The 26,137-nt window shown below is 38.2% G+C and overlaps 2 protein-coding genes across 3 annotated transcripts; one reads left to right on the plus strand and one right to left on the minus strand.

Annotated features, from left to right (window-relative positions):
- The first annotated feature begins 1,532 nt into the window (after positions 1-1,532).
- On the plus strand, positions 1,533-10,068 carry CUNHXorf38 (chromosome unknown CXorf38 homolog). 2 transcript variants are annotated; one of them, XM_015891049.3, is made up of 6 exons: positions 1,551-1,875; positions 3,702-3,836; positions 4,753-4,875; positions 5,642-5,791; positions 6,834-7,001; positions 9,673-10,068. In XM_015891049.3, exons 1-6 carry the CDS (start codon positions 1,660-1,662, stop codon positions 9,823-9,825), a joined length of 945 nt encoding a protein of 314 aa, XP_015746535.2. In that variant the 5' UTR covers positions 1,551-1,659; the 3' UTR covers positions 9,826-10,068. The 2 variants fall into 2 exon arrangements, with proteins under 2 accessions (XP_025032440.1, XP_015746535.2); XM_025176672.2 differs by lacking the exon at positions 6,834-7,001 and having other exon boundaries at positions 1,533-1,875.
- Positions 10,069-12,586: 2,518 nt separating this feature from the next.
- On the minus strand, positions 12,587-24,685 carry ATP6AP2 (ATPase H+ transporting accessory protein 2). Its single transcript, XM_088144762.1, has 9 exons — positions 24,529-24,685; positions 22,027-22,157; positions 19,242-19,370; positions 17,808-17,903; positions 17,493-17,630; positions 17,115-17,168; positions 16,416-16,565; positions 15,506-15,622; positions 12,587-14,498 (listed from the first exon to the last, which is right to left on the minus strand). The coding sequence occupies exons 1-9, from the start codon at positions 24,578-24,580 to the stop codon at positions 14,304-14,306; spliced, it is 1,062 nt and encodes a 353-aa protein (XP_088000888.1). The 5' UTR covers positions 24,581-24,685; the 3' UTR covers positions 12,587-14,303.
- Positions 24,686-26,137: the final 1,452 nt, after the last annotated feature.

A 26,137-nucleotide genomic window follows, 5' to 3' on the forward strand; every position in this document is an offset into this window, starting at 1 on the left:
TTTTGCTGTTTTTCATTAGATCATTGTTGACAATCATCTTTGACAAGTATCAAATCAAGCAGTAGGATGTTGTCAAATGCTTTTAGTCAAGCTGATGATTTCTAGAAATGCCTGGAGTAGATGGGTGGTGGCTGTTCTTTTCCCCCTGACCTTATTTGTTCTTGGACAGTATCTTCCTGGCAACTGCCTTGAGTTCTTTAGCACTGTGCCTGGTGAACCTTCCGGCTGCCTTTTAAAAATCAATATTATGCACTATTGACAGATGAATTTGAAACAGGTTCTTTTTAAATAGAGGGATTTCTTCTGATGGGAGATAAGGAGAAAAGACAAAAGTCACATTCTGGTATTCCTAAACCAGAACTAAAAATATGCTCTGTATTGTGGTGGTTATTCCTCATGCTAGAAGAATAGTAAGGAACCTGCTTGAAATAGCATCTAAGGTGATCATTCCACTTTGCAGCTGTATTTTGTCAATTAATTTACTGTGGGATGTCCTAATGCTGGCATGAAGATTCTGTGTGTTGAATTTAGGATTATCAGATATCTGCACAGGCAAAGGAGGACACGGACAATTGGAAAGATGGAAAAAAGAGGACACACTGTTTAATTTTCTGGCATCTGTGACAAAAATTAATGAAAAACTGGGGGAAAAAATGTAGTTAGGCCTACATGTATATGAAATTACTTTTTCCAGCATCAGAAAGACTGGTTTTTCCATCACAGGAATGTGCTAGACCCAGTTAAAGGCAAACATCCTCAGCATGTAACTGAAGAATCGCTTTGTGTGATTCTTTGTGTGTGGCTATATAAATGTGACATATAAGTAAATAAAGGTCTTGTCAATTTCAGGCAGCAGTGTCAGCTGGCAGGAGAGTACTAATCAACTAAAAAAGGTCAGAGAGCTGAGTTTGTTATCTTCAGTTTGCACTTACTAGGGAAGCGCTGTGCCATGGAGAAATGCTGCTCAGGAAGAGTTAAACTTGTTAGTTACTCCAAAAGCTGGGCAATATTTGATTTTAAGGCTGCCTGCTGGACAGAGGACATGTCCTCCTTTTGCTGGAAGTCTGGTAACCCTAGTAGAACTCAAGAACTAAATTAATACATGTACTGTAACTTCCTAAAGAGATGGAGGCCGACAATGTCTCTGGCTATGTCAGCCTGGGTAAATCCTGGTGCAGAAGAAACTGCTTTTACAAAGAACGTAGAGGGAAGCAACAAATTCAGAATGGTGAAATACCGCTAAGTGTTTCTGTAGTGTTTAGGAACCTACTTGGAGGATTATGGTAATCCGACATCCAAGGAGAGCATCGAATTAGGGAAGGCTGTGTTACAGGTCCACGGCAGGAGCATTAAACTAATGGAACTTCGCTGAGTTTTATGTAGAAAGCAGTTCCCCTATTCCGTCTCCCTATGCAAAGGAGAGATTGGATCACGGGGAGCTGACCTTTCTAAATCTTGAGAAGCGAGTAGCGGGTATTTTACTGAGGAATCCTATTAAGTATCTATTCGGGGGGGGGGGGAAGACTCGAGAGTGTGTTGCTAAACGCCGTCGAAAGCCTCCGCCCGTCCTCGCGGAGTGACGACAGAAATCCGCCCCGCTTTTGCCACGGCTTAGTCCGGCCACTCCCTGCTGACACGAGTAGCGCCGACGAGCTTGCGATGGCGCTGGCGGAATTGGCTGCGCGGCTCAACAGCGCCGAGTACAAAAACTGGCTGAAGGCCGGGCACAGCCTGCTACTCGTGAGAGCTGCCCTGCAGCGCTTTGCCGGAGAGCAAATTCACGCCTTCCACCGCCAGCTCATCGCGAGCGACTCCGCTCGCTTAACCCCGCCAGGCCGCCGGTGTGGCGGGCGTTGCACCCCTCGAGGCAAGCAGGTGAGGCTTCCCACCTCGCACCCGGAGCTCTGGCCGTCGCAGGAGCGGGGCACGTCTTGGCCCCGGGCCTCCGCAGAATCGATCGTCCCGTTTGCGCTAAACGCAAATGCTGCTCGGAAGCAATCAACGCGCGTTCGCTGGTCCGTTCCTAAAGATACGTGCATCTCCCCTCGACCTGGTGCAGATCCTATCAGCAACCTCCAGGAACCAGCCTTGGGAAGCTTGCCTTGGCTACACCCTTTAGTTCCAATCCCGCCCCCTGCTCGGCGGTTTTCTCCCGCACCGCTTTTTCCTCAGCTCGAACGTTACTCTTCTCCCCGAGAGAGGGGGATTTTGAGCTGAAAAACTGCCGATAGGGACAAGCACCCCTCGTGCCTTTCTTTCCCGGTCTGTTCTGCTCTGCTTAACCGCCTTCTCGAGAGGGAGGCCCGCGTCAACATCCGGGGAGAAGGGCAGGGCTGCCGGAGGAAGTCCGGGTGGAACGAAGAATTCGGCTCCGCCAGCCAGAGCCGCCTCTTGTGAGGGGAAGTCTAAGAGGAGAGGGGGCTAAATACTCGGCGTTTGCCCCCCTCCTTTTGCCTGTGATAAATTCCTGTGATTAACTAGCATGGAGGGCAGGTTATCTAACTGGCCCTCAGCTTCTGAGCATGTTTTGCAAGTTACAAAGCGGAGCCTTATTTTAACTCACAGCCCTCAGGATAAATAACTACCTTAGTAAATTATATTTCAACAATTCTCAAATCAGCTCAAAAGACGTAGTAGAGAAAGGCATATGCATATTCCTTATTTGAAAATATCAAAACAAAGTATACAATATATTTGTAGCTTACTAGGACAGAACTGGCACAAGGATACCTACTATTCTTTCAGCCATTGTCCTTTTTAAGGACTGCTGAAAAGATTAAGTTGTTCCATGTCAATTTATATTACATGACAGTTTTTCAAAGTTTTCTTAACTATCACGAGCATGAAAATCTTCACATCTACTCTTCTTTATTAGGCTGAATCACACAAGCTTTTTTATACATCCAGATCCAGATTGTGATCTGTGCTCAAAGGTGAATTTGTGAATGCATTGAAGTGTGCAAAGATCAGACAAGATTTGCTGAATAGAGTCATTCCTTGGGGGAGATGGGCGGCATACAAATTTAACAAATATTTTTTCACAATGTGATGAGTCATGATGGACACTTTAAAACATTCACAAGACTGAACTGAGTTAGGGTTGAAAGATCATAACACATTTGACTGCAATTTTTTTTTATCCAAATAGTTTTTGGTGAAACAGTAAAACAATTTTCAACTGGGCAGAGGTAGAATCCCCCCCCCCCCCATTTCTAGGCTTCTAAAGCTTTATGACATTGTCCACAGAAGTTTTTCCAGCCCTTCTTGCTATTTATATAGAGGATTCTATTGGATGCCAGACTGCAACCCTTGTGAGAAATCCATTAAAATTAGAGATTTTTGTTGCCTCAGCACCTTTGCCTCTTTTTTTGGCAAGAGTAAAGATCCTTATCCTCCATTCTTGAGCCTGATTGCAGTTTTGAGATTTGGGGCATATGTATGTGTTTGAGAAAGCAAATATTTTAATGTTTTCCCTTTCATGTTTTCCTTTGTTTCTTTCTCCACTATCTTTTATTCTTTGCCTATTATAGTTGTAAACATTTGAGATTGGAAACTGCTTATTTTTGTTTTGGAAATAATGATACTTTTTATCCTTTCAAGTTGAAAATAAGTCTAAAATAATCTTGGTAATTCCCTTGGGTAAAGGACTGCATATATGGAGTTGGAAGGTTGCTTATATTGGTGTTTCTTTCACTTTGCAGTTTCAGCCTATCTGTTCCTTGTGTAGAGAATGGAAAAAGGAGATTTTGAGCCACCACACAAACAAGATGGGGGAGATTTATTGGGGGAACTGCAGACCTTGGCTCTGGCCTTCTAACTCATGGGAATTAGCAAAGGTAATGCAAGTCAGTTATCACCACATAAAATAGATTTCAAATATGGAGCAACTGGGGGGCTTTGGTTGTCTTCTGATACTCCCAAGGAGAGAGTAAAGTACATGACCACTAGTGTACGGTTGTTATACAAATGCCTTTTAGCTGCGGATAGTATGTGCATGCACTGAAATAGATATACCATCAAAAACGTGTTTTAAAAAATGCTTATGGGCAATGACCTCTAGGTTACAAATGCCACCTGCCACTTTGGTGCTTCATTCTGCTATATGATTTCAGTTCAGAAGATGATAATGGCATCTGAGTGTCACATAGTACAAATTGTAGTAAAGATAGGGCGATGCAGTGCTTCAGATTTAGTTCAGAGGGAGTTTTGAAATGTGCAGGGTGCAATGGAACATTTTTATGCAACTCATTAGAGCAGCCCGTATGTTCCAAAGTACCTCTCCTGAACTGAATTCAGAGGGTTGCACAACTTTTGTAATATAGATAAGCCAGGAAGTCTTCAATCTTTCTTCCTGGCTACTGCTACACTGGTATCCTGTGTGTTTAGGTCCAGAAAGAGAAAGCCCAAATATGGCAGCCTGCTTCTACATACTGACCTTTGGAATTTAACTGTACAGTATTGGATTTCAACTCCCACAATTCCCAGGCACTATGATAGGCCCAAAAGGCTGTCAGTGAGATTGTAAATAGGAAAATGACAACTACAAAAATGAATTGAGCCAGTTTGTTGGCTTTACCCAAAGCCACTTGTCTAGTTCACCAGAAAGCTAAGTTTAGAACCAGTTATTGCTACCAGCATTCGTTTCATTAATCTTATTCTCTGATATAAAGTTCAGTTAGGAAATAATGTTTTCCTAGTTTCTGAGACAGGAACAAACAACATTGACCAAGTGTGTTTTTCTTTCCTGTTCAGGCTTATATGCCTCGTGGAAAAGCCGATACTTACAGCCCTGACAAGTGTGATGCATCAGCACTCTTAAACCTTTTCATTTTCTGTGATCACTTCAACAGTATTGATCCAAAGAAAATCAGAGAGGTATCCAATAATGAGTGTTTGAATGACATTTCTTTTATTAATTCTTAGCAGACAACCAGAAACATATTCCCTGGGACATCACTGGTGACTGTGGCCCTCTCTAAAAGGCAACAGCCTCACTTTTTCTTTTTTAGTTCTCTGCGCTTGAACTGAGGACTTATGTGGAGACAGCAAAGCCAAGTAAGGGAGGCAAGCAACCTTTCCCCTTTTGTCCATGTTCTCTGCAATTCATAGAAAACCTAGCAGAGAGAACACGTGATTTCCCCCCTTCCCCCAGTAGCCCGACTTATTTAGGTTTCAGCAAGTTGTCAAGGCCATTGCTATGAAACCAGCATTGTGGCTTCTAATCACTGCTTTACCTACATGGACATCTCAGGATATCTTTCAGGAGAACCTACACAGGTGTTCCTGTAAGCTTAGGGAGCCACAACTAAGATTAAAGTGAGTACCAGTAATTGTTTTGGGACCATTAGTGGTAAGACAGCCAGCTCTGATCCCAGAATTGTCATTTGGAAGAAAATGGGTATTGGCAGGGCTGTGAAGAAGTCAGGATCCCAACACCAAATGTGAATCATAGCACAGAATTGCTAAACATTTGAATGTATTTTCCACATGGAATGTTTATGAGCTGGTGATATTGACACCATTATGTGGTTCTGGCATGAAATTTGTGTAACTCAGAGCTATAACTTGAGAACTGGATCTCACTTACCATTGCCCATAGCAGATTTACAATATGTTTTTTGCTTTACATTTATACCTTTAGGTGATAAAGTGCCGTAATGAGCTAATGCATTCTGCAGATATGAAAGTCTCTTCTTCCTGGCTGAAAGAATTTGGAATTCATGTCCAGAATTTGCTGACTGAATTCTACCATGTTCCAGAGGCTCAGACAGCTTGTCATAGGATACAAAAGGTAATATTTACAGATTTTCTAACATTATATGGCTGCTATTATTAATATTTCTTCCTTAGTTTGGCACTCTAATAATTACTGGAGAAAATGACACTGCTTGTGTAGTTTATGGTCTAAAAGAGGGGTTTTTACATTTTTTTCAGGCCACAAAACCTGTTAGTTAAAAAATTCCTAGAACCTCTGATCTGCAAAAAGCAGCTGAGGCTTTTTTGTGGGAAACAAGAACTACCCTTTCCACTGTATCTTAAAAAAATTGCTATGGATATCCTGGTTGTGTTCAAGTGATTTGTTTGACCCTTAGTCACTCACAGAACCCCTTAAAGTTCTTATGAAACCCTGGGGTTCTGTGGAACACAGCTAGAAAAACCCTGGTCTAAAACAAGAGCTGGTGCGTATGATTGGGTTCTTGTAACATAGGGTTTTCTATAGATTTTAGTATAGATTTAGCTGCCATTTCAAAATCCTACCTTTTAAAGGATTTTTCTCAGGCTATTTTAGAAACTGTTTGAGATACTTCAGTGTGGAGAAATTATGTTATTGGTGCTCATTGCACGAACAACACTGTCCAGGATGCCAGGAGTGTGTTGCATCGTTCACATAGCAATGTCCTCTGTCTACTCTCTGAAGCTGAAAGGAATTTCAAAAATAGCTTATATTATGGGAGGAAATCTGAGTGCTTGTGACCCAGTGACAAATAACGCTGAACCTATTTAGATATTTGGATACCATTTGAGTATAAGGTGTGCTTTCATCAGGAGCATCCTTTCAGGCAGCCATCAGAATAGAAAGGACATATTATTAAATATTGTACTAACATCAACCGGAGGATTGGTCCTTTTCTCTTGGCTTCTTAGAATAGTTCTCCTCAGTCCACATGATCATCATTGCCCAGTCATTAGTCATTGGCTAGCTTAGCACATGAGAGTTGCAGACCAATACATCTGGATTTCATCTGGTTGTGAATGTCTACTTCTATCCTTGATTTTTTCACTAATTAGCTTTTATTTGGTTTTATTTGTGTTGATTTTAATTATCCCAATAGCTCTTGGCATCTGATTGGGATGTTCACATAGCAGGAGAAGATCAGCTTGATGGACTGGAAGGTGAAATGAGCCCAAGCCAGATCAGAGAAACAGAATTAGAACTGATGAAAGAGAGACTTGAGGAAATCCATTTTCTTGCAGAAGAACATGGAATGACATCAGAAGAGGTGACTTAATTGTTGAAAACATAAAAATAGCATAGTGTTGCATTTGTATTTAGATCAACAAATCTAAATCATTGATCATTGATTTGTTGTAGGAATGTATTGGAAAAAATCTTTCAGATTACTCTTCACACTGAAGAAACCACAATCAATAGATCTGGATTTTATTGCTATACAGTTCTGTATCCTGGGTACAAAATAGGACTACTTATCCAAAGCACACATAGCACCTAATTAGTGTACTTGCATCTAAATGTTGTTGACATTTAGAAATTATTCTGCCTCCTACCCCCAGCTTTTCCATGAAGCTGTTCTTCATGTAGCATGTTTTTATGATAAACTGATAATTTAAATACCTAAGTGTAGAACTATATAGGAAAAAAAACCTGGCACTCCCATTTTTTAATTTATTAGCTTGGTACAGTTATAGCCCCAGTGCTGGAGTATTTCACCTCTATTTAAAAAAAAAAAAAACCCTCTTTCCTCCTTTCTATTTTAGTGAGAAAAGATTAACTCAGCTACATTTTCCAACTTGCTAGCCTGTGCAAGAATACAGAAGCATGGAAGGCTAAGAGGTTTTGTTGTTAAGGTCCTATAGAAAAGGCTGAGAGAGCTGGTAAAGGGTTTATAACCCAAGTCTTGTTGTGTGAAATTGCTGAGAGCTAGGTAGAAGATTAAGGAAAAACATGATACCAGTCTTCAAATATCTCAAGGGCTGCTGTGCAGAAGATGCAGCAGCTTTGTTTTTTGTTGCTTCAGAGAAAACCAAAGGACTTATGTTAAAAGTACTACCTTGGGAGGTAGTAGATTTTCTTTTGTTGAATATTTAAGCAGAGATTGGACAGGCATTTGTCACAAATGTATAGCTGCACCTTTTATGATGAATCCTGCATGAATAGGAGTTGGATGAGATAATTAAAATGATCCCTTTCAGCTCAGTGATTCCAAGATTCAGGGTAAGCTCTGAATCTGACTTTGGAAACAGAGAATTGTTGAGTATTGGGAGCATTCACTACTACAGAACTATTTAACTGCCATTCTGCCACTGAGAAAAGAGATAGCTTCCCATGATATAAAACTGACTCTCTCACTTCCCCAATGACCACCAACACCATTGCTGCTTACGAATTGTCTCACGCTTAAAGGAAGACAGAATAACCAGCCATCTGATCAAACAAAGCTACTTGAAAAAGAATAGCAAGCAATTCCATGTGCTTAAGTCACTAGATTGTATCTAAAATGTGAAACTAGGTTGGCAGAAGAATACTTTATTGCTCTCACCTCCCCATAGTACCCCCTTGACAATGGTTGCTGTTGTAAGTTGTGATCTAGTGAGGACGTAAAGTACAAACAGAAACCACTGGGTGGTTGAATTCTAACTAGTAAAGAAAAAGCCATTATATAAAGTTAACTTTTTAATTGCTGCATTGCACTGAAACATTTGAAAGACAAAAAAGATGAAACAAAGACTTATAACCTCTGGTCAGGGGGACTTTTTGTATTGCTTTCATCTGCTATTAGTATACAAGACATGTCTTACTGTTAGAAAATGAGGCATTGTTTATTTTTGTTTGATGTCAGATAGTCAAAGCTTTTTTGTATTGCCAACCCAGCTTCAGCATGAAAGGATACTGGATTACACACTTTTTGCTTTAGATCAAAGCTAGGGTGGGAAACTTGCAGTCTCTAACATCAGGGGGATGCTGCAAAGCTAATACAGGTAGTCCTTGCTTAACAACCATTCATTTAGCGACCGTTCAAAGTTACAGTGGTGCTGAAAAAAGCAATTTACAACCGGTCATCACACTTATGACTGTCGCAGTGCCCCTGGGGTCACGTGATCTCAATCTGGGTGCTTGGCAACCAACTCGCACTTACGACAGTTGCAGCATCCCAGGGTCACATGATCGCCATTTGCAACCTTCCCAGCCAGCTTCTGGCAAGCAAAATCAATGGGGAACTGTGTGATTCACTTAACGACTGCCGTAAAAAATGTCAGAAAATCAGGTGAGGTCACATGATGCCTTGCTTAATGACCACCCTGCTTATCGATGAATTTTCTGGTCCCTGTTGTGATTGTTAAGTGAGGACTACCTGTATTCCTCTTTGTGTTACCCGCTGAAATTAAGTTTTCTTCTACTTCATGTTTATGTAAGAGCAAGGTAGAAAAGGAATGGGTGAAGAGAGCAAGAGCACAATGCAGCATTGCAAACTCCACTCATTTTGGGATCTGGCTCCATTTCTGTCCTGTTACATGCACTTAACTCATCGCACTTAATTTTTCCATGAGTCAGTATTACTTCATTCTCACTTTTAAAAAGGTGAGATTCCAAAAATACATAGAAGATAAATACTGTCCAGAAAATCCAAATACTATCTGTGAAAATCCACTGAACTTGAGAACATAGCTTAAAGAAATGTTGAACGTAGAAAGGAGGACATAGCTTTGGTCTAATAGAAAGAGTGGATATAGTGATTATTATGTTGAGTTTGGAGGGGTTAGTTTCTTCTTTCGTGAAATTATCTGGATGTGCTTAAGCTACTCTCTCACTCCAACCTGTTCCAGAGGCTGATTAACTGCCAAGACTACTCTATAACATTTGGGAAAAGGACAGAGAGGAATGACATTTACATCAACTGAAATATATTTCATAAGTTTTTTTTTTCCTCTTAGGATTTAAATAGAGTACAAATAACAAGAGATTTCTTACTGGACAACTGTGAACTTCAAAGTAATTTGCAGAAAGAAATGCAGAACCTAGATGACCTGGTAAAAGAACTAAATGGTGAAAAAGAATTGGCAGGAGACACTCAAAAAGTGAATTGATGAAGAGACAATCAAGTATGCACACTTCAAATTTGCTGCTTCTGGTTTTTTTTCAGAAAGATGTGTAACATTTCTACCATTTTATAAGGTGTTAGAAGAAAGTATAATTGTGTAACTAAATAAAAACTTTAAGGTGGCTTTTTGCTTAAATGCTTGAAGGCAGAACATTCATAGAGAGGGCAAGATGATATTTTTAATCATGGAAAGCAGATGAAATTAGTTTAAATAAATGTGCATTTCTTATTTTCAAGTGTGCTTATTTAGGACTGCTGTGCCAGTGATGAATGAAAGTGAGAGTACAACTAACAATTCTCATGCTATACTATTCTTAGAAGTAACACCTCAAGACAGAACACCTTCTTCATACCTGTCTTTGCCTGGCCAACAGTCTCCAGACCTTCTGCTTGCCTTTGCAAGCCCTTTTCCATTTTCCAGCAGGGCACCACTCCAGTTGCATTACATGTCATCTCCATAATTTCCTGAGATTCCTGCATTTCAGATCAGCGCTTACTGATTGGGTTCTTACACCGTGTTAAGTCTTTTTTAACTGATTTATAGAATAAGTTAAATTGGCCTGGTACATATACTAAACTATAAACACAAAACCAAATTACTACGGCTGAGTTCACATATAGCATTATTCACAATGTAATATGGGGTTAGCATATCTGCAACCATTGGTTTGTAAACTATGGTTTAAAATAATGGCTTAATACAATGCCCAAACCTAGTTACTATGTCCTATTTCTTTGAACCATTTTCTCTTGGCCAACTTTCCAGCATTTCTTCCTGTATATAGTCCATCATAAACAGTGAAATTTCAACAGAAATCCTTTATGTCATTTCCTTCAAGCATTGTTTCTAATTTGTCTCTTTCAATTTCTCCTTAATTCACTGCCTACTCAGCAATTTTATTTTAGCCTTCTTATCCAACTTCCTTTTCTTACAGCTGTTTATGCTTCAGTGTTTCCCTGAACACTGATTGTTCTTGCATCAGGTCAGCCAATGAGAAACCATATTTGCCAGAATTCTGTATGCTGTGTATTCAAAAATCTCAAAACTTTTTCTAAATTTTGTCAGATGCTATGATCGTAGTTTTTCTCCAAGCAGCTGTACACAAACTAATGAAATATACTCACTTGAACAATATTTGAAGCCCATCAAATAGAGTGTACAAAGCTACGTAAAATGCAGAGGAAAAATACTCTTTTTGTGCTATTGAAAATAATAGGATGATGCTAATACTTTGAAGGAAATGCTTCGGAATGCTCTTTTTTACATGGTTGAAAGCCCCCTTTTTGGCTTGTATAGCTTCTTCAGAAGATGGTTCCAACTGTCTCTGGATGTTTGTACACGTGAAGACAACTGGAAGCAGGTTCTGCAGCACTTCTTTGGGAGGATGAAAAAGTCAGCATTAGGAAAAAGTTATGATAGCTCTTCTGTTTTAGATTGAACTATATCAAAATGAAATATCTTACAATTTAATTCTAATGGGAAACGTTCTAGTTCTAGAACTATCATTAAATTATTTTTTACAAACTTTTTATGCAGGTAAAATAGTTTTGTTTCATTTCTAAGTGCCTTGTGGTTCAATATATTTATATTAGCAATATTCAGCAGTGGAAATTCCAGTTTCAAGGAACTATTACTCCAACAAAATGAAACAATCCATTTTGGAAACATTTTATCGTCTGCATTATGGAACAGAAATGGAAGATGTTCTACTAGGAGATTAGTACATCTTGGAGGCTTATTCAGAAATAAGCCTCAAAGTTTAAAGGGGCTGCTTTAATTAATTAATTAATTAATTAAAGTGCATAGAGAATTGCAGTCTGTCTGTATTTTTTATTTGGAACCTGACAGTATTTATTATGAACCCAAGAAAACCCAAGAGTCCACTAGAATTGGGCAGCCAATAAATTTAAACAAACAAAAGTTAGCAACAGGCTCAGTAATTACATATGTTTCTCTGTTTTCTGAAAGGTCTATTGAAACTTAAAAGTATTACCTATTAGGTAAAGGGCTCCAATTCTCTCCACACCTATATAGGAATAAACCCTCTTGAATTCAGCAGTACCTTTTCCCAAATGGACAGGAAAAGGATTTCAGTATTGGATAATTATGCAGAACATAAGTGATATACCCTTACTTTAAGATTGCCTCGGAATGAATATAGAAGAACATGTTGCTGGTTTTTTTTTTTTAAAAAGATGTCTTAGGTTCATTATTCTAATGAATAATACCAGTAACAGATGTGCTATATAAGATCACATATTAATTCAGAAAGTTAAAAATTAAACATCCCATCAGGCATACATGATTATTTGAAAGTCACAAGCAGACATTTCAAAAGATTTTATTACAGTATAGGATTAGGATTTAGAGGAGCAAGAATTGATGAAATTCTGCAAACTTCAACTGTAAAACTAAAGCACTTGAATATGAATGATTGTATCTTGTTCTTTCAAACATTCCTTTATAATTTAGCCTAAGTTGATAATAATTTGCTGTCAGGTGTATCAAGACAGTATTAGGGCAAAACTGATCTCTCATTTGTTTCAGTAACATAACTAAGTAGTATCTTGTATGAAGATTCAAAGGCTATAAAGCACATATATTAACTTACTTGACCCATTAATGATGAAATTGTATTACTTATTTCAAATGTGGCTTAAATGTGTATTTCTTTTAATTCAAGTCTCATTCAAAATCTTATACTGTCACTCTAGATGAATTATTAGAACCAAATATATAGACATCATCACTAACAAAGCTTTTTATTCGTATCAATATTGAAAAATTTATAAACTGAACACAACTACAGAGAAACCAGTGCCTAATTCTTGACTGTATCATGCCCATAATCGACTGTTTTCTAACTGGAACTCATTTAAGTACATCAGTTTAAGATTAAATATTATTTATTGGTTTTCTCAAGCTTCAGATTAATTTCAGATCTGCAGTCCAACCCCCTCATGCTTCCAGTAATTACTGTGAGGAATTTTAAAGACAATAAGACATCAGCTTCATCAGAAACAAATTATCATTCACCATTCTATACATATAGCTAAAGCAAAACAATAAAGAAAAATAAATTAAACATCTATTTCTACAGTGGGAAAGATTCTCCCTGCTGGAACTGGAATTCAAGTATTTTCAGTCATATGCATATGGGGAATTTTTCACCTATATCAGATCAGTGTTTACATTCACTGAAAACATACCTGTCATAGTTTAACTAGAACATAAATAACCAAGTCCTGGCATACTAGTGCCAGCTACAAGATCTAGAAGAAACTCTGATATCCCTATTATAGCAGTTGAATATCAATTAATATACCAAGATAATAAACCTCCTAAATTAAAGGATGTTAATGTATATACTAGTATAACATATTAAGTACATTTATAGATGGAGTGTTTGTTGACCCTCTATGCTAAATATATTATACTCTCTATAATAGCATATCTATTTAGTTCCTCACAGTGAATGAATCTGTGCAATTGTACCATAACAACTAGCTTTCAAATACATAAAACAGATCTCAAGCCATTACATTTGTTTTAATATTAATTTTGCACTGCAAGCAGATTCTACTTGATGTCAAGGCCTATATAATCTTCAGTGCTATGGTTATACCTAGCATGTGATGCCTGTGAATACAACATTCCACTCAAATTTCACCCTTTTTGTTTCTTCAGCATATGTCAAGAACTGAAATAAGTACTTGTCAGAGACAAAGAACCCAGGCCACTATGTACCATTTACTAACTGAGCACGTTATAGAAGAATGTAGAATATAACTGAAGTTTTCAACAGAATTCACTATTCATAAAGCAGAGACTATTGATACAATCCAGTGACTTAATACCAGAAGATTCTACATTACTGCAATTTCTAATACTGCTGCTGTACCAATATGTATTTTTCTTCTTTCAAATAATTTCAGAACTTTAAGAAACACAGTCACTTTGAATTAGGATAGATATACACACATGTACAGCAAGGTTGTATTTTAAAAAGATACCTCTGCTTAAAGGAACTTTTACATTGAATAATCAGCCTTACTAGGATTAAAATCCTATGATTTGAATTATTTACATCATAAATTATTTTGTTCATCTACAACATAAATTAAGAGAACATCCTAAACTTCCAGTGTAAGAAAAGTGTTAGAATATTTCAGTATATTTATACATTAGTCATAAGCAATATAAAGAAGCATCCCTAAAGCAAAATGCACACTGCACGGTCACAAAGTAGAATGTTATATATATTCAATAGGAACTAGCTCATGGTTGTGTAGTACTGCTCATTTTCAACTCTGCATGTTGACCATACCCACTACTAAACTTTAATATATCCTCACAAAACACAAATGGGTACTTCGTAAAAATATTCACACTATGAAGAGTCCATATTGAATGCTGCCAAAATACTGATGAAGCATTTCTCCTCTTAGGTTTGCATCTAAAGATCAATCCATTCTAATTTTCTGGTTGGTCATTCTATAAATGATGCTGTCATAGCCTGGATCCATATTCCAGAGATTGTAGGAGATGACAATCACAGCTATGGCAAGTCCAATCATAATCCAGAAAATTATATTGAAGACAACAGCATAGTTAAAGTTGTATGCATATCCTAGATTATATGGATTTTCAGGCTTGCTCTATAACAAGGAGAGGACAAATGAATAAGTATACACAATAAATCATAAATGGCATTAAAGAAACACAAGGAATATTCTGGAAGATTAACTGTAAAACCCAGTACAATTTATTTAGTGTAAGTTTATTCCTATTAAATAATTAAGCAAGTATCAGTTGGATATTGCTTACTCATACTCAACTGATGGACCACTAGCACTCCCAGATCCTTCTCATATGCACTGTCATAAAGCCAAGTGTCCCAAACTATGTTCCTATGCATCTGAATTTTTTTCTACCCAGATTCAGGGTCTTATACTTCCCACTGCTAAACATCAACCTGTTGGATTAGCCCAGTGCTCAGGCCTATTGAGGTATTTTTGAACAGAAAAACAAAAAATCTTTACACGCCAGCACAATTCATGGAATTAGGGGTGTGCTTGCAGCTAATGAAAATTTTCAACAAAAAAGCTTGGAAAATAACAGGTATGTATGTATATTTTATAGGTTCATCAGTAATCTAAGATTTTATACTATCTTTAGATTTGCTTTAAGCCTCACAGAAGCAATTTGGAAATCTAGTGACAAAGAATTTCAATAAATCAAATGGGTGTTTTCCTAATTTCTGAGGTTCAAAATTGAGAGATCAACAGCTGGCTCTTTTTCCTACTAAGAAAAACATTATAGATATCGTGTCTAATAATACAGTATGGTTTCTACCATGTCCTTAAGTTACAAAAAAATGTACAATATGCAAAATAGAAATTATAGCCAAATAGGTTATTCCACTCTTGCATCATATTAATCTGAGACTGAAGTAGCTATACTCAAGTATATTTAAAATTATTGCTTTTTAATTCCAAGATTTATGCATTGAGTGGCTGAAAAAAATAAAGAAAAAAAGCAAAGTTAAACAGGTTATCATTCATACACTGCATTCTTCTGTTTAGTTATTCCACAGAAATACATAAGATTTTCAAGTAAAGATTTACTGTCAAACTACCAAAAGAAATGCTAAAGTTTGTATAACCTCTGAGGACTGTAGAATAGATCTGGACTTTCTCACAAAGGGAGTGTCAAAAGTCTTCACAGTCACCACTTCTACCACTGCATTCCCACTGTAGAGGTTGTACATCTCATCTGCAAACTGAAAACAGTCCAAAATTCAGAATTTGCCAACTGAATTAGATACAGATGAGAAAAGGCGCATCATTCTAATATTATTGACAACAGAAACTTTAGTATCAACAGAACAATTATCACAGCTTACTTACCAATTTCAGCACAAAGTTCTGACCAAAGTAGCAACTGAGATTAATTACTTGCAAATATCTGTTACATTTTTAATGGAAATGTTCTCAGGTATTTTATTTCAGACTGTAGTGTGGGCATTTAAGAACCACAAGGCATGCCATTTCACATTCTATACCCAGCCCCAGGTATTTCTCAAATCTACACATATGCAGAGAGATATTTTTAGTATTCCTTGAATGATTCTGGAACTTTTCAACACCAATTCCTAATAAAGCTATAATAAACTTCTAGTGGGAAAAGAAAATAAACTGACATGAAGTCTCTGGATTGCCATACTAGTCCCATTTTTAAAATGGCCAGTTTCAAGGATCAGTTATAGTATAGTATGATTAACTATAACAATTAACTTGCAATTTTCCGTCGTTTACTACTCCTTTAAGAACTCTAATTCAGTAATGATTTAAATATCTATGATTGAAGACTATAAAATAGTCTTCATAGTCAAGATAAACTATATCTTGATTTGGCTAACAACTGTAAGCCTGAAGAAATTTTCATTTGAAAAAAGCGAAACAGGTACCAGCAATAAAGTACTGCATAATCTATTCATACTTCTTTCTGTATAGAAGTATTCCTTTGAGTTAAGAAAAAGTTAAATTATTTACCAGCATTTTTGCTCTGCTTACCTTTTGCAGAGAGTCTGCAAGAATCTGAGAAGCATCCTTGAATTGCTGTGAATCTTCCCCATACCTTTTACCTATTTCTTCCAACCCAGAAAGTTCTAGAGAATATAGATCTGGCGAATGATCCTTGGCCAGATGTTTGTGCCTAGAAAGCTTAGGAAGCAATAGGTAAAAACTGTTGATAGGATGCTAAAGTGAAAAGCAAGCATTTCAATTTTAGAAAACAGTATTTTTTAAAACTATTTTAGGGAAACATTTTCTAGGATCTGTACCCTACAGACACATCTACACAGGGGTGGAGGTATCTAGTGGGCACTAATGACAGAAGCACTGTTGCAATGATCCAACATAAGCTCTGGCCCTTTCGTACATGCACCATGACATCATCTATATATACAAAAGAGGCAACATTACACTGCATTTTGGTGAAAGTGTTGCAACATGCTGATGCTTTTAATTCCCTATTCTGCTTCTCCAGGAATTTATCAAGAAGTCCAGTTTAGCCAATAAACTACACATTTTCTCTTCTTTCCAATTTAAGACTCTCTAAGCCATCTGAAGAATTATACAGTCAGAAAAATTACATAGTGGCACTAGCACTATGCCATGAGTAAAATACCAGCCTTCCTGTGCCTAGGTTCTGACAACGGACCTACCAGTTGAAGAACGCATAGTAGAATTTTGTTTGCAGAATTTGCTTACCAAGCTTGTGATATCATGCAAAACTTGCAATTCTGACAGGAAGAGCAGATCAACCTAAGAAATAAATACATACATAAATATATAGAAAACAAACACACACACAAAAAGGTGAACTGAAAAAGCATTTTGATTTATAATAAAAATATTCAAAGCCAATTCTGACATTAATTTAGCATAGCTAGCACATGCTGGACTTAACCATACAATCTCTTAACAAACCAATCACTTAATGTACAACTGAAATAATCTATTAACAGATCATGTCCTAAAACACATCTTGCCTAGAATATAGATTTGACTAAATGTGACTGCATAACATACAAAGCATTAATTAAAAATAGTGGTCAAGCAAGATAATTTGAATGAGTCTTGCCTTACCTCATTGTTTCTGCTCAATGAGTTGAGAGGAAGGGAAGCAAGAATGGAGTTATCCTGGAAAAGTCTATTCCGAAGCTGCCGCAGTGTGACAGAAAGATCTTCGAATACAGAATTTGCTTTTCCCACCATATAAACTCTCTGAAAGAACCATCATTGTACATTGTGACAGGGAATCCTGCATTGTTATAAGAGTCTTCAACCAACTCTTTCCCAATATTGAAAGTTCTAAGAAAAATCTCTGCCTAGAAGCATGCACAGGGCACGATTTAATTTTTGATGTTTTTGTTAAAAAATATATATATATATGGAACTTACTTCTTCACTAGGAGCTAGTTGGACAACTACTGGGGTTTCCTCAGAAAACAAAGTATGTATTGAATTTGCAACACCATCCAGGCTGAAAGGAACTGCCTAAAATAAAATGATCAATGAAATATTGTGATTGAAATCTATAGACAAATTAGGAAAATAATAACTTCTGGTATTTACCACTGCTTTTGTATTGCATCCAGGAAAACAAAAACCTACATGAAATACGTTTATGAAGACTTTTAATTCCATGTAATAGCTAGCTTTCCCCAAATTAAAGAAATACATAGTTCTAGAACCACTATTAAATGGATTACATTAAACCCTAAGATGCATAAAGTTATAATTATCAGAAGTAAGGAGTGCAAACATTAGTTATATTTTCATTAGGATTATCCGAGGATTATTTTATCAAGATTAGCTAAACATTTCTTTCATGGGCAATAATGAAGATTTCAGAATCTCGAGGCAACTTATTTTGATGGAACTGAAGAACAACTAACAATGAGGAATAATACATATTCCAATAAGGTAATGAAGATTAAGGTGTACTAACATTCAGATCAAAGTTGATGCAGATTATAGAACTAATAATCATGCCCAAATTACACAAACTAGTGTTTTCATGAAGTTTTACTTTCTAATGGCATCTAAATATTTCCATTTAAGCAGTAATTATTATTCTGTAATCTAAAGATATCAGTTTTATAGTTTTAAAGGAAGAAACTGAAACTTTATTCAGATAAAAACCTATTATTTGAATAGGCTTTAGCTTGTATATATCTCCTATCTAACTTTTTCCCTTTGATTTATTGCAGAGTACTTAAGAGTATCCTAGTCTAACAGAGTACTTTCCAAATGTTCTGAACTACAGTTCTTATCCCCTGCCATTGATCATGCTTGCTGGGGTTCCTGGAAACTGAAATGCAAAGCATCTGGGCTGTCTAACCTTAATTTATTACAATATTTCCATGTGCAGTTTTGATCTTATACTTCAGTATTGAAATGGCATACATTTCCTATATTCCTCCCCTTTGTTCCAAAACACAAGTAGTTTATACTAAGACAAATGGGAAGAGCAAGAAAGCAAAAATACTTATCAAGATCAAGAAAAAAATTCCTTCCTTAGTTCCTATAGCTGATAATATAAAAAGAAAGAGAAAGTTCTGTGCATCCTTCGCCTCAGACAGAAATATCAACATAACTTCCATACAGAGCTTCTAGAAAGAATTGCTGTATAAATTTAATGAAATACAAATATTCTGAATGTTCCAAGAGAAAGAAAAATGTTAGTATCTTCTATTTGCCTACCAAAGTCTGCATTTTGTGTCTGTACACCAATTCACAACAGAAGCATGCAATCTTAAAGCAATACTCCCCTGTTCTCATTTACAGAAGTTCTGCTGCTAGTACAGACACTGGAACCTATAATATACTTACATTCTCAACTGGGTAAGATACTCCATTCTTAGGCAGTGTTAGCTTGTCTATCCCTGTTACAGTAACAAGAACAGTTGCTCGAGGACGCCGAAAGATATTGCCGACCGCTAACCCAGGCCAAGACAGATCCTGTAACAATGCAATTTTTTTTTTTTACAAAAAGTTTTATATGTGTAAAGAAATATTTTTTCATGTAAATCTATTTATAACTTAATATGGGGCATTAGAAATTGTGTTAACGAAGTTATCACACTTTTCTAAATGAAAACAACAATGCGGTACTCTTCATCAATTAATGATTTTGGTAAATATGTCAGACATAATGCAAAATTGGGCTGTATGTTCATTTACAGTTGCAAGAAAAAGTATGTGAACCTTTTGGAATTTCATGGTATTCTGCATTAATTTGTCATAAAATGTGATCTGACCATCATCTAAGTCAAGAGTATTGACAAATATAATGTGCCTAAAATAATCACACAAAAACAATTCTTATCCTTCATGTCTTTATTGAACACACTCATTCAACATTCAAAATGCTAGTGGAAAAAGTAAGTGAATCCTAGGAATCAATAACTGGTTGACCCCCCCTTGGCAGCAATAACCTCAACCAGGCGCTTCCTGTAGCTGTGGATCAGACCTGCACATCGTTCAGGAGGAATTTTAGCCCATTCTTCCTGGCAGAACTGCTTTAGCTCTGTCATATTCTTTGGATGTCTCATGTGTATGGCTCTCTTCAAGTCATTCCATAGCATCTCTATTGGGTTGAGGTCTGGGCTCTGACTTGGCCACTCCAAAAGGAGGGTTTTTTTTGAAGCCATTCTGTTGTGGACTTGCAACAGGACAATGACCCAAAACACCAGAGCATCACCTAACTTCTACAGAGTTTCAGCTGACGTACAGACATTCTCACATTATCCTGAAGAATTTTTTGATACACTTGGGAATCAACAGCTAGTCTTGTGGTATGGTAGTAATAACCTAAAACTGAATACACTTAAGACCGTGGAGATGATTGTGGACTTTAGGAAGAATCCTTCTCCTATTCCTCCCCTTACTATACTTAACAGTCTAGTATCAGTGGTAGAGTCCTTCAGGTTCCTGGGCTCTATACTTTCCCAAGACCTGAAATGGACGTATAACATTACAGCCATTATTAAAAAGGCACAGCAAAGGATGTTTTTCCTGCGGCAACTTAGGAAGTTTAAATTATCCCAGGAGCTCTTGGTGCAGTTTTATAGGGGAATCATTGAGTCTGTTATCTGCTCCTCTATAACTGTCTGGTTTGGTTCTGCAACCAAACAGGACAGACTCAGACTCCAACGAATAGTTAAGTCTGCAGAAAGGATCATTGCAATCCATCTGCCTTCTGTAGAAGAACTATATACTGTGAGGGTCAAAAGGAGGGCAGAGAGGATATCTGCAGACTCTTCTCATCCTGGGTACAATCTGTTCCAACTTCTTCCTTCAGGACGGCACCATAGAGCTCCTTATGTTAAAACATCCAGACATCAGAATAGTTTTTTCCCTCGTGCCATTGCTTTGCTGAATACCATGTGATCTTTTTTTTGCTCTTATCCAAATGCACCGTTGATTTTGCTGTTATCACCGAAGATAAATTCCTTGTGTATGTTCTATACTTGGCCATTAAAGTATTGGTATTGGTATTGGTATTGGTATTGAATTCATCTTCCCCTCAATGACTGCAAGCTGGCCAGGCCCTGATGCAGCAAAGCAGGCCCAAATCATGATGTTTCCTCCACCGTACTTTACGGTTGGGATGATGTTTTCATGATGATATGCAGTGCCCTTTTTACACCAGATGTAGTGCTGCGTGTTCTTTCCAAATAGTTCAATCTTTGTTTCATCAGTCCACAAAACATTTTGCCAATACTGCTGTGGAGTGTCAATGTGCACTTTTGCAAACTTCAGGCATGCAGCAATGTTCTTTGCAGCAAGCAAAGGCTTCCTTCATGGTGTCCTGCCATAGACACCCTGCTTGTTCAATGTTTTACATATGTAGATTCATGAATACAGATGTTAGCCAGTTCCAATGATGCCTTCAAATCTTTGGCTGTCACTCGGGGCTGTTTCTTTACCTCACTGCTGAGTTTTCGTTGTGCTCTTGGGATCATTTTGACTTGGCGCCCACTTCTTGGTAGAGTAGCCACAGCCCCAAAGTGTCTCCATTTGTAGATCGTTTGCCTAACTGTAGACTGGTGAATTTCTAAGGTCTTTGAAATCACTTTGTAACCCTTTCCAGCTTTATGTAAATCAACAATTCTTGATCGTAGATCCTCTGAAAGCTCTTTTTGGCGAGGCATGGCCCACATAAGCATATTCTTCTTGTGCAGAGCAAACTCAAAAAGTTCGAGTGGTTTTTATCAGTCAACGTAGCTCAAAAACTCATTTGCTTAACAAGACTCCAGGTATGCTAACACCTGACTCCAAATAGATTTTTTTAAGGTCAACTCAAGGGTTCATATACTTTTTCCACTAGCACTATGAGGTTTTTATGGTTGTTCTCAATAAAAACATGAAGGATCAGAATTGTTTTTGCGTGATTATTTTAGGCACATTATATTTGTCAATACTCTTGACTTAGATGACGGTCAGATCACATTTTATGAGAAATTAATGCAGAACACCATGAAATTCCAAAAGGTTCACATACTTTTTCTTGCAATTGTATAATTCCCCCAAACAGTGCTAGAACCCAGATCTGCAACAATTTTATAAAATGGTGATGAACACTGTGGCTGATATACAGTAATGAGTCACATACTTCCTCAATAGAGAAGCCCATGGATAAGGCTGCCACATCTGGGATCCGTTCTCCTGGTATTGGCCAATTTCCTTCTCGAAATATGACAGATTCAGGAGATCTTAATACATTGAATTCATTGGCAGAAACAACTGAAATAAGAATACAAGTATGATAAAGTGATGACACTTATACTGTATGCAAAAGTATAAGGTGATACATAACCTCATTCAACTCAGGCTACAGGTGGTAGATACCACTTTTGAACACTATCCCATTAAAAAAACAACACCTGCTGGAAAGGTTGTTACTTATATCTGTGCAGAATGTTTGAGAGAACAATGACAACTGCAATTCCCAAAGTGCTACTACACCATTCTGATACAGGAAAAGACAAGGCCTCTGGTTACAGTAAACGTGTTATGATTTTAAATAATTTACACATAGGATATTCCCAAAACATGTATTAAAATCGTAGAATGCACCCATATATGTGAATGTACCAAATGACCTGCTATCAAGTTGTTTCTACAGCAGGCACTTCAGGAGAGAATCCATGGCTAAGTAGTAGAACTTATCACAGAATTTTTAAAAATCTTGGATTTAATCTGAAGCATTTCCATTGAGAACATTAGAAAATGCCAATGCCCACAACCCTTAAAATCCTCTGCAGGGAGTACAAATGGGGTAGGACAGACAGAATCTTCTAATATATGCTCAACAAGAATTTTAGTTCTATGTTGGCAATTTAAAGGCTAGTTTACAAATCTCAGTGGGCCACATCTGGCCCAAGCATCAGCTTCCTTATTCCCATTAACATGCTGTGAAGGTAAAATGGATCCCCCTTCAGAATCATGCAAGCAACTCCACAAAAAAGCCTGCAGTTGGTATAATTTAGTTCCTGCTATTTTGACCATATTAACCTTGGAGGAAGGTCAAAACCACATCCAAGGCTGTATTTAAAACACAATAGGTATTGACTATAAACACATGGGATTCCATAATACTAATTTACACCAACAGCACAATATCAGTAAATATTAGCTAACTAGTATGTCATTTGAATTTATAATGTAGGACAAAGGACTAATTTAAGACTGTCTAAAAAAATACTCTTGAAGAAGCTTCAACTCGCTAACCAATTTTAAGTGTATAGGAAAGGTAATCACCAGTTATCCACATTTAATCTGTTAATTGAAACATTTTTGTCCTCTAGCATAGTATAAATGCAATTGATCTGGCAAATTTTTATAAACATGATCCAACAGACAGAAGCAACTATATTTGCTTTCTGAGTTGTATCTTAATTTAGAATCCCTTTTAAACTTGATTTTTGGGGGAAAAAATACAGTTTAAATCTTGATCAGTATTTGTAATTTTAGAATGCTAGTACTATACATAGGAATCAGTTTGGTGTAGTGATTAAGGCACAAGGCTATAAACTGGGAGACCATGAGTTCTAGTCCCGCCTTAGGCACAAAACCAGCTGGGTGACCTTGGGCCAGTCACTTTCTCTCAGCCCTAGGAAGAGGGAAATGGCAAACCGCTTTCAAAAATCTTGCCAAAAAACCCTGCAGGGACTTGCCCAGGCAGGCACCAGGAGTCAAAACTGACTTGAAGGCACCCTCCCCCTGAAATATACAGTGTATCTATCCACATAAAAGAGAAAAATTAGAAGTGAGCAATGAAGTGAGCCTCAGTAGACTATATGTTCTTAACTGAAATTTCCCACAAGCTGGGAAATAGATACAGGTCTATGACTTCAAACAAATACATTACGCAGCTAAGGACAAAGCAACATAATTCTGAGTGGGGGGTAGCCTCTTTTAATTGCAAGCTATTTTTCATCTGAAACTAAACAAAACATTGTTGTAGAATGTAACACAGCATCTCATTGTACACTAAGTGAATTTACAAGGCTATCTTCAATATAACAAAGCATACTGGATAAGCAAGGAAGTTAATAAAGTCACTGGTAACATACAGATCAGTTTATTGACAATAATTAAATTCAACGCCAAATCTGCCCAACAACTGCATAGTTTAAACAGCAACATTTCCACTGCAAAGCAATCCCACTCTAACTTCCCCCGCCGCTACAATATTCCTGCTGAAGCTGCCTTCCTCCAGCGTAGGCTACATCTCCCATCATTGCCAGCCAACAACTCTGGAGAGCACAACTTGGAAAAAGGGTCTTTTTCGGCTATCGGCCTTCGTGTTCCCGCACCAGTCCCCTTCGGGGCCGCTCCTTAAACACATCTGCGGCACTTTGAATTGCTGCAGCCCGGCTTCGCCTTCTCACCGGTTCCCATGGCTGACAGGAGGCCCTCCGACCACGACCGCCTTCGCAGCGTTACTTGCTTCACGCTCGCTCTCCCCCGCCTCCATCCGCACCCTTCCGCCTTTCAGCTTCCCTCCAAGCCCGGACAGCGGCTACGGAGGGCCGAGCCTCGCGGGCCCGCCGCCTCCATCCTTTCTTGGGATGCGCCTCCAATTCCGAGGAAAACGAGTTCGGAGCCTTACCTGCTAGAAGCACCGACGCGACCCACAGTGCCGCCTCCCTCCGAGGCCCCATCACCCTGGCGTCTGGCCTGACCGCGGTCCCAGCCAGGCCCAAGAAACAGCAGCCGCGTCGGGACGCAAAATAACCCCGCCTCTGGCTATAATTGACCTCATTATCGACCACTCAGAAAGCTTATACCATGAAGGAAGCGGAAAGAAGGTGTGGCCACTTTCTGAACTGCAAGTCTGCGTTGCCGCTATCGGTGCCGGCGAAAACCCTCCCATCGCAGCGATTTCAGGCTGTCACGCGGCTGAGGGTGGAGATTTAGCTCGAGTGATTGACCGCTTGGCCATTCACGATAAAGATGGGAGGCATCTTTAAGGAAAGCTCAAAAAGCTCCACAGGAAAAGAGAATTACAGGACCGGACAAGCTGGCATGCGTCGGCCGGGAACCCTGTAAGGTTCTGGGCATAGGAAGAGGAGGCGGGACCGGTGTAATCTAGTGATGAGGCAGCTGCCCACTCCGAGCATCGGGGACGTTCCCAGTCCTAATTTTTTGCGGAGGCAGGCTGGGAGAGCCGGAAAATCGTTGGGTCAGATTGACAAAGCAGCTGCCCAATAAACGGGGACAAGCCCCTGCAGCGTTCTGAATTGACCGCAGGAGTATTAGAAGGTCGAGGGATGGAAAGGGCAGTTGATATTTTACACGTTTTGTAAGCAGTTTTGAAAGCACTCACGTGAAGGAGGAATTTTTAACCAGCCTTTGCCATATTTGCAAAGAAATAATATGTGTAGGTATGTGAGGAGGGAGAATCATAGGGCTGAGCAAGTTAGCCTCATCCCTCATTTTTGCCAGATGTGCATGTTGGAAGAGGCCATGATGTGCTCAGTGTGATGAAACCAGTCATACGTAATAGGAGAAACCATCAGTCTCAAACTGATTCCCCACGAATGGAGGAGTTGCATGAACAACAGTTGGTACTTGCAGGATAATGGGGTGGGACATGTGGACCTTCAGTTCTGTCAAGTATTATTTCAGTAGAGGAATACTGTCAAAATCCCATTGGTTGCACTCCAACAACATCTTAACCTGGTTATTCAGCCCATTTTCTGAATTTGCGCAATGCAATGAACCATAACATAGCCAAATGGATTCACCTAGCAAACAAAAAACCAAGGTTCACACTAGCCAAGGTTAGCATGTTGTGTGAATTAAAGTTGCTAAGTTTGGAACTGACCTGGATAAATATTTTGTATGAACAAAGCAATTCTATAATCCTTCACAATTTCATTCCGAAGTAATCCTATTAGATTAGGCCTAAATTCAAATATATACATTGCCATAGAGTTTGCTGGACAAGTTGGCCAGTTAGTTTTTGCAGCGTAGCTTATTTTATTGTGAGAAAGGAAGACATATGCTGCCTAAAGCTGCTAGGAGGAAAGGTAGAGCACAAAGATAAGGAAAAAAAGTTCCTTTCAAAATAATAGGGATTACATCTGAGTAAAAAGTAGATAAGCAGTTCTCATTGGGAACACCTTCAAATTTCAGATCTTCCTTTGATTCAAGAATCTTAACATCAAGTAGAAGCAAGCCATCTATAAAAGAAAACAATCCTAGCAATAGTGGGG

This window comes from Python bivittatus, unplaced genomic scaffold, assembly GCF_059951505.1.
Source record: "Python bivittatus isolate LINGU-HERP-01145 unplaced genomic scaffold, Pbiv_v1 ctg000350_np1212, whole genome shotgun sequence".
Classification (NCBI taxonomy): Eukaryota; Metazoa; Chordata; class Lepidosauria; order Squamata; family Pythonidae; genus Python; species Python bivittatus.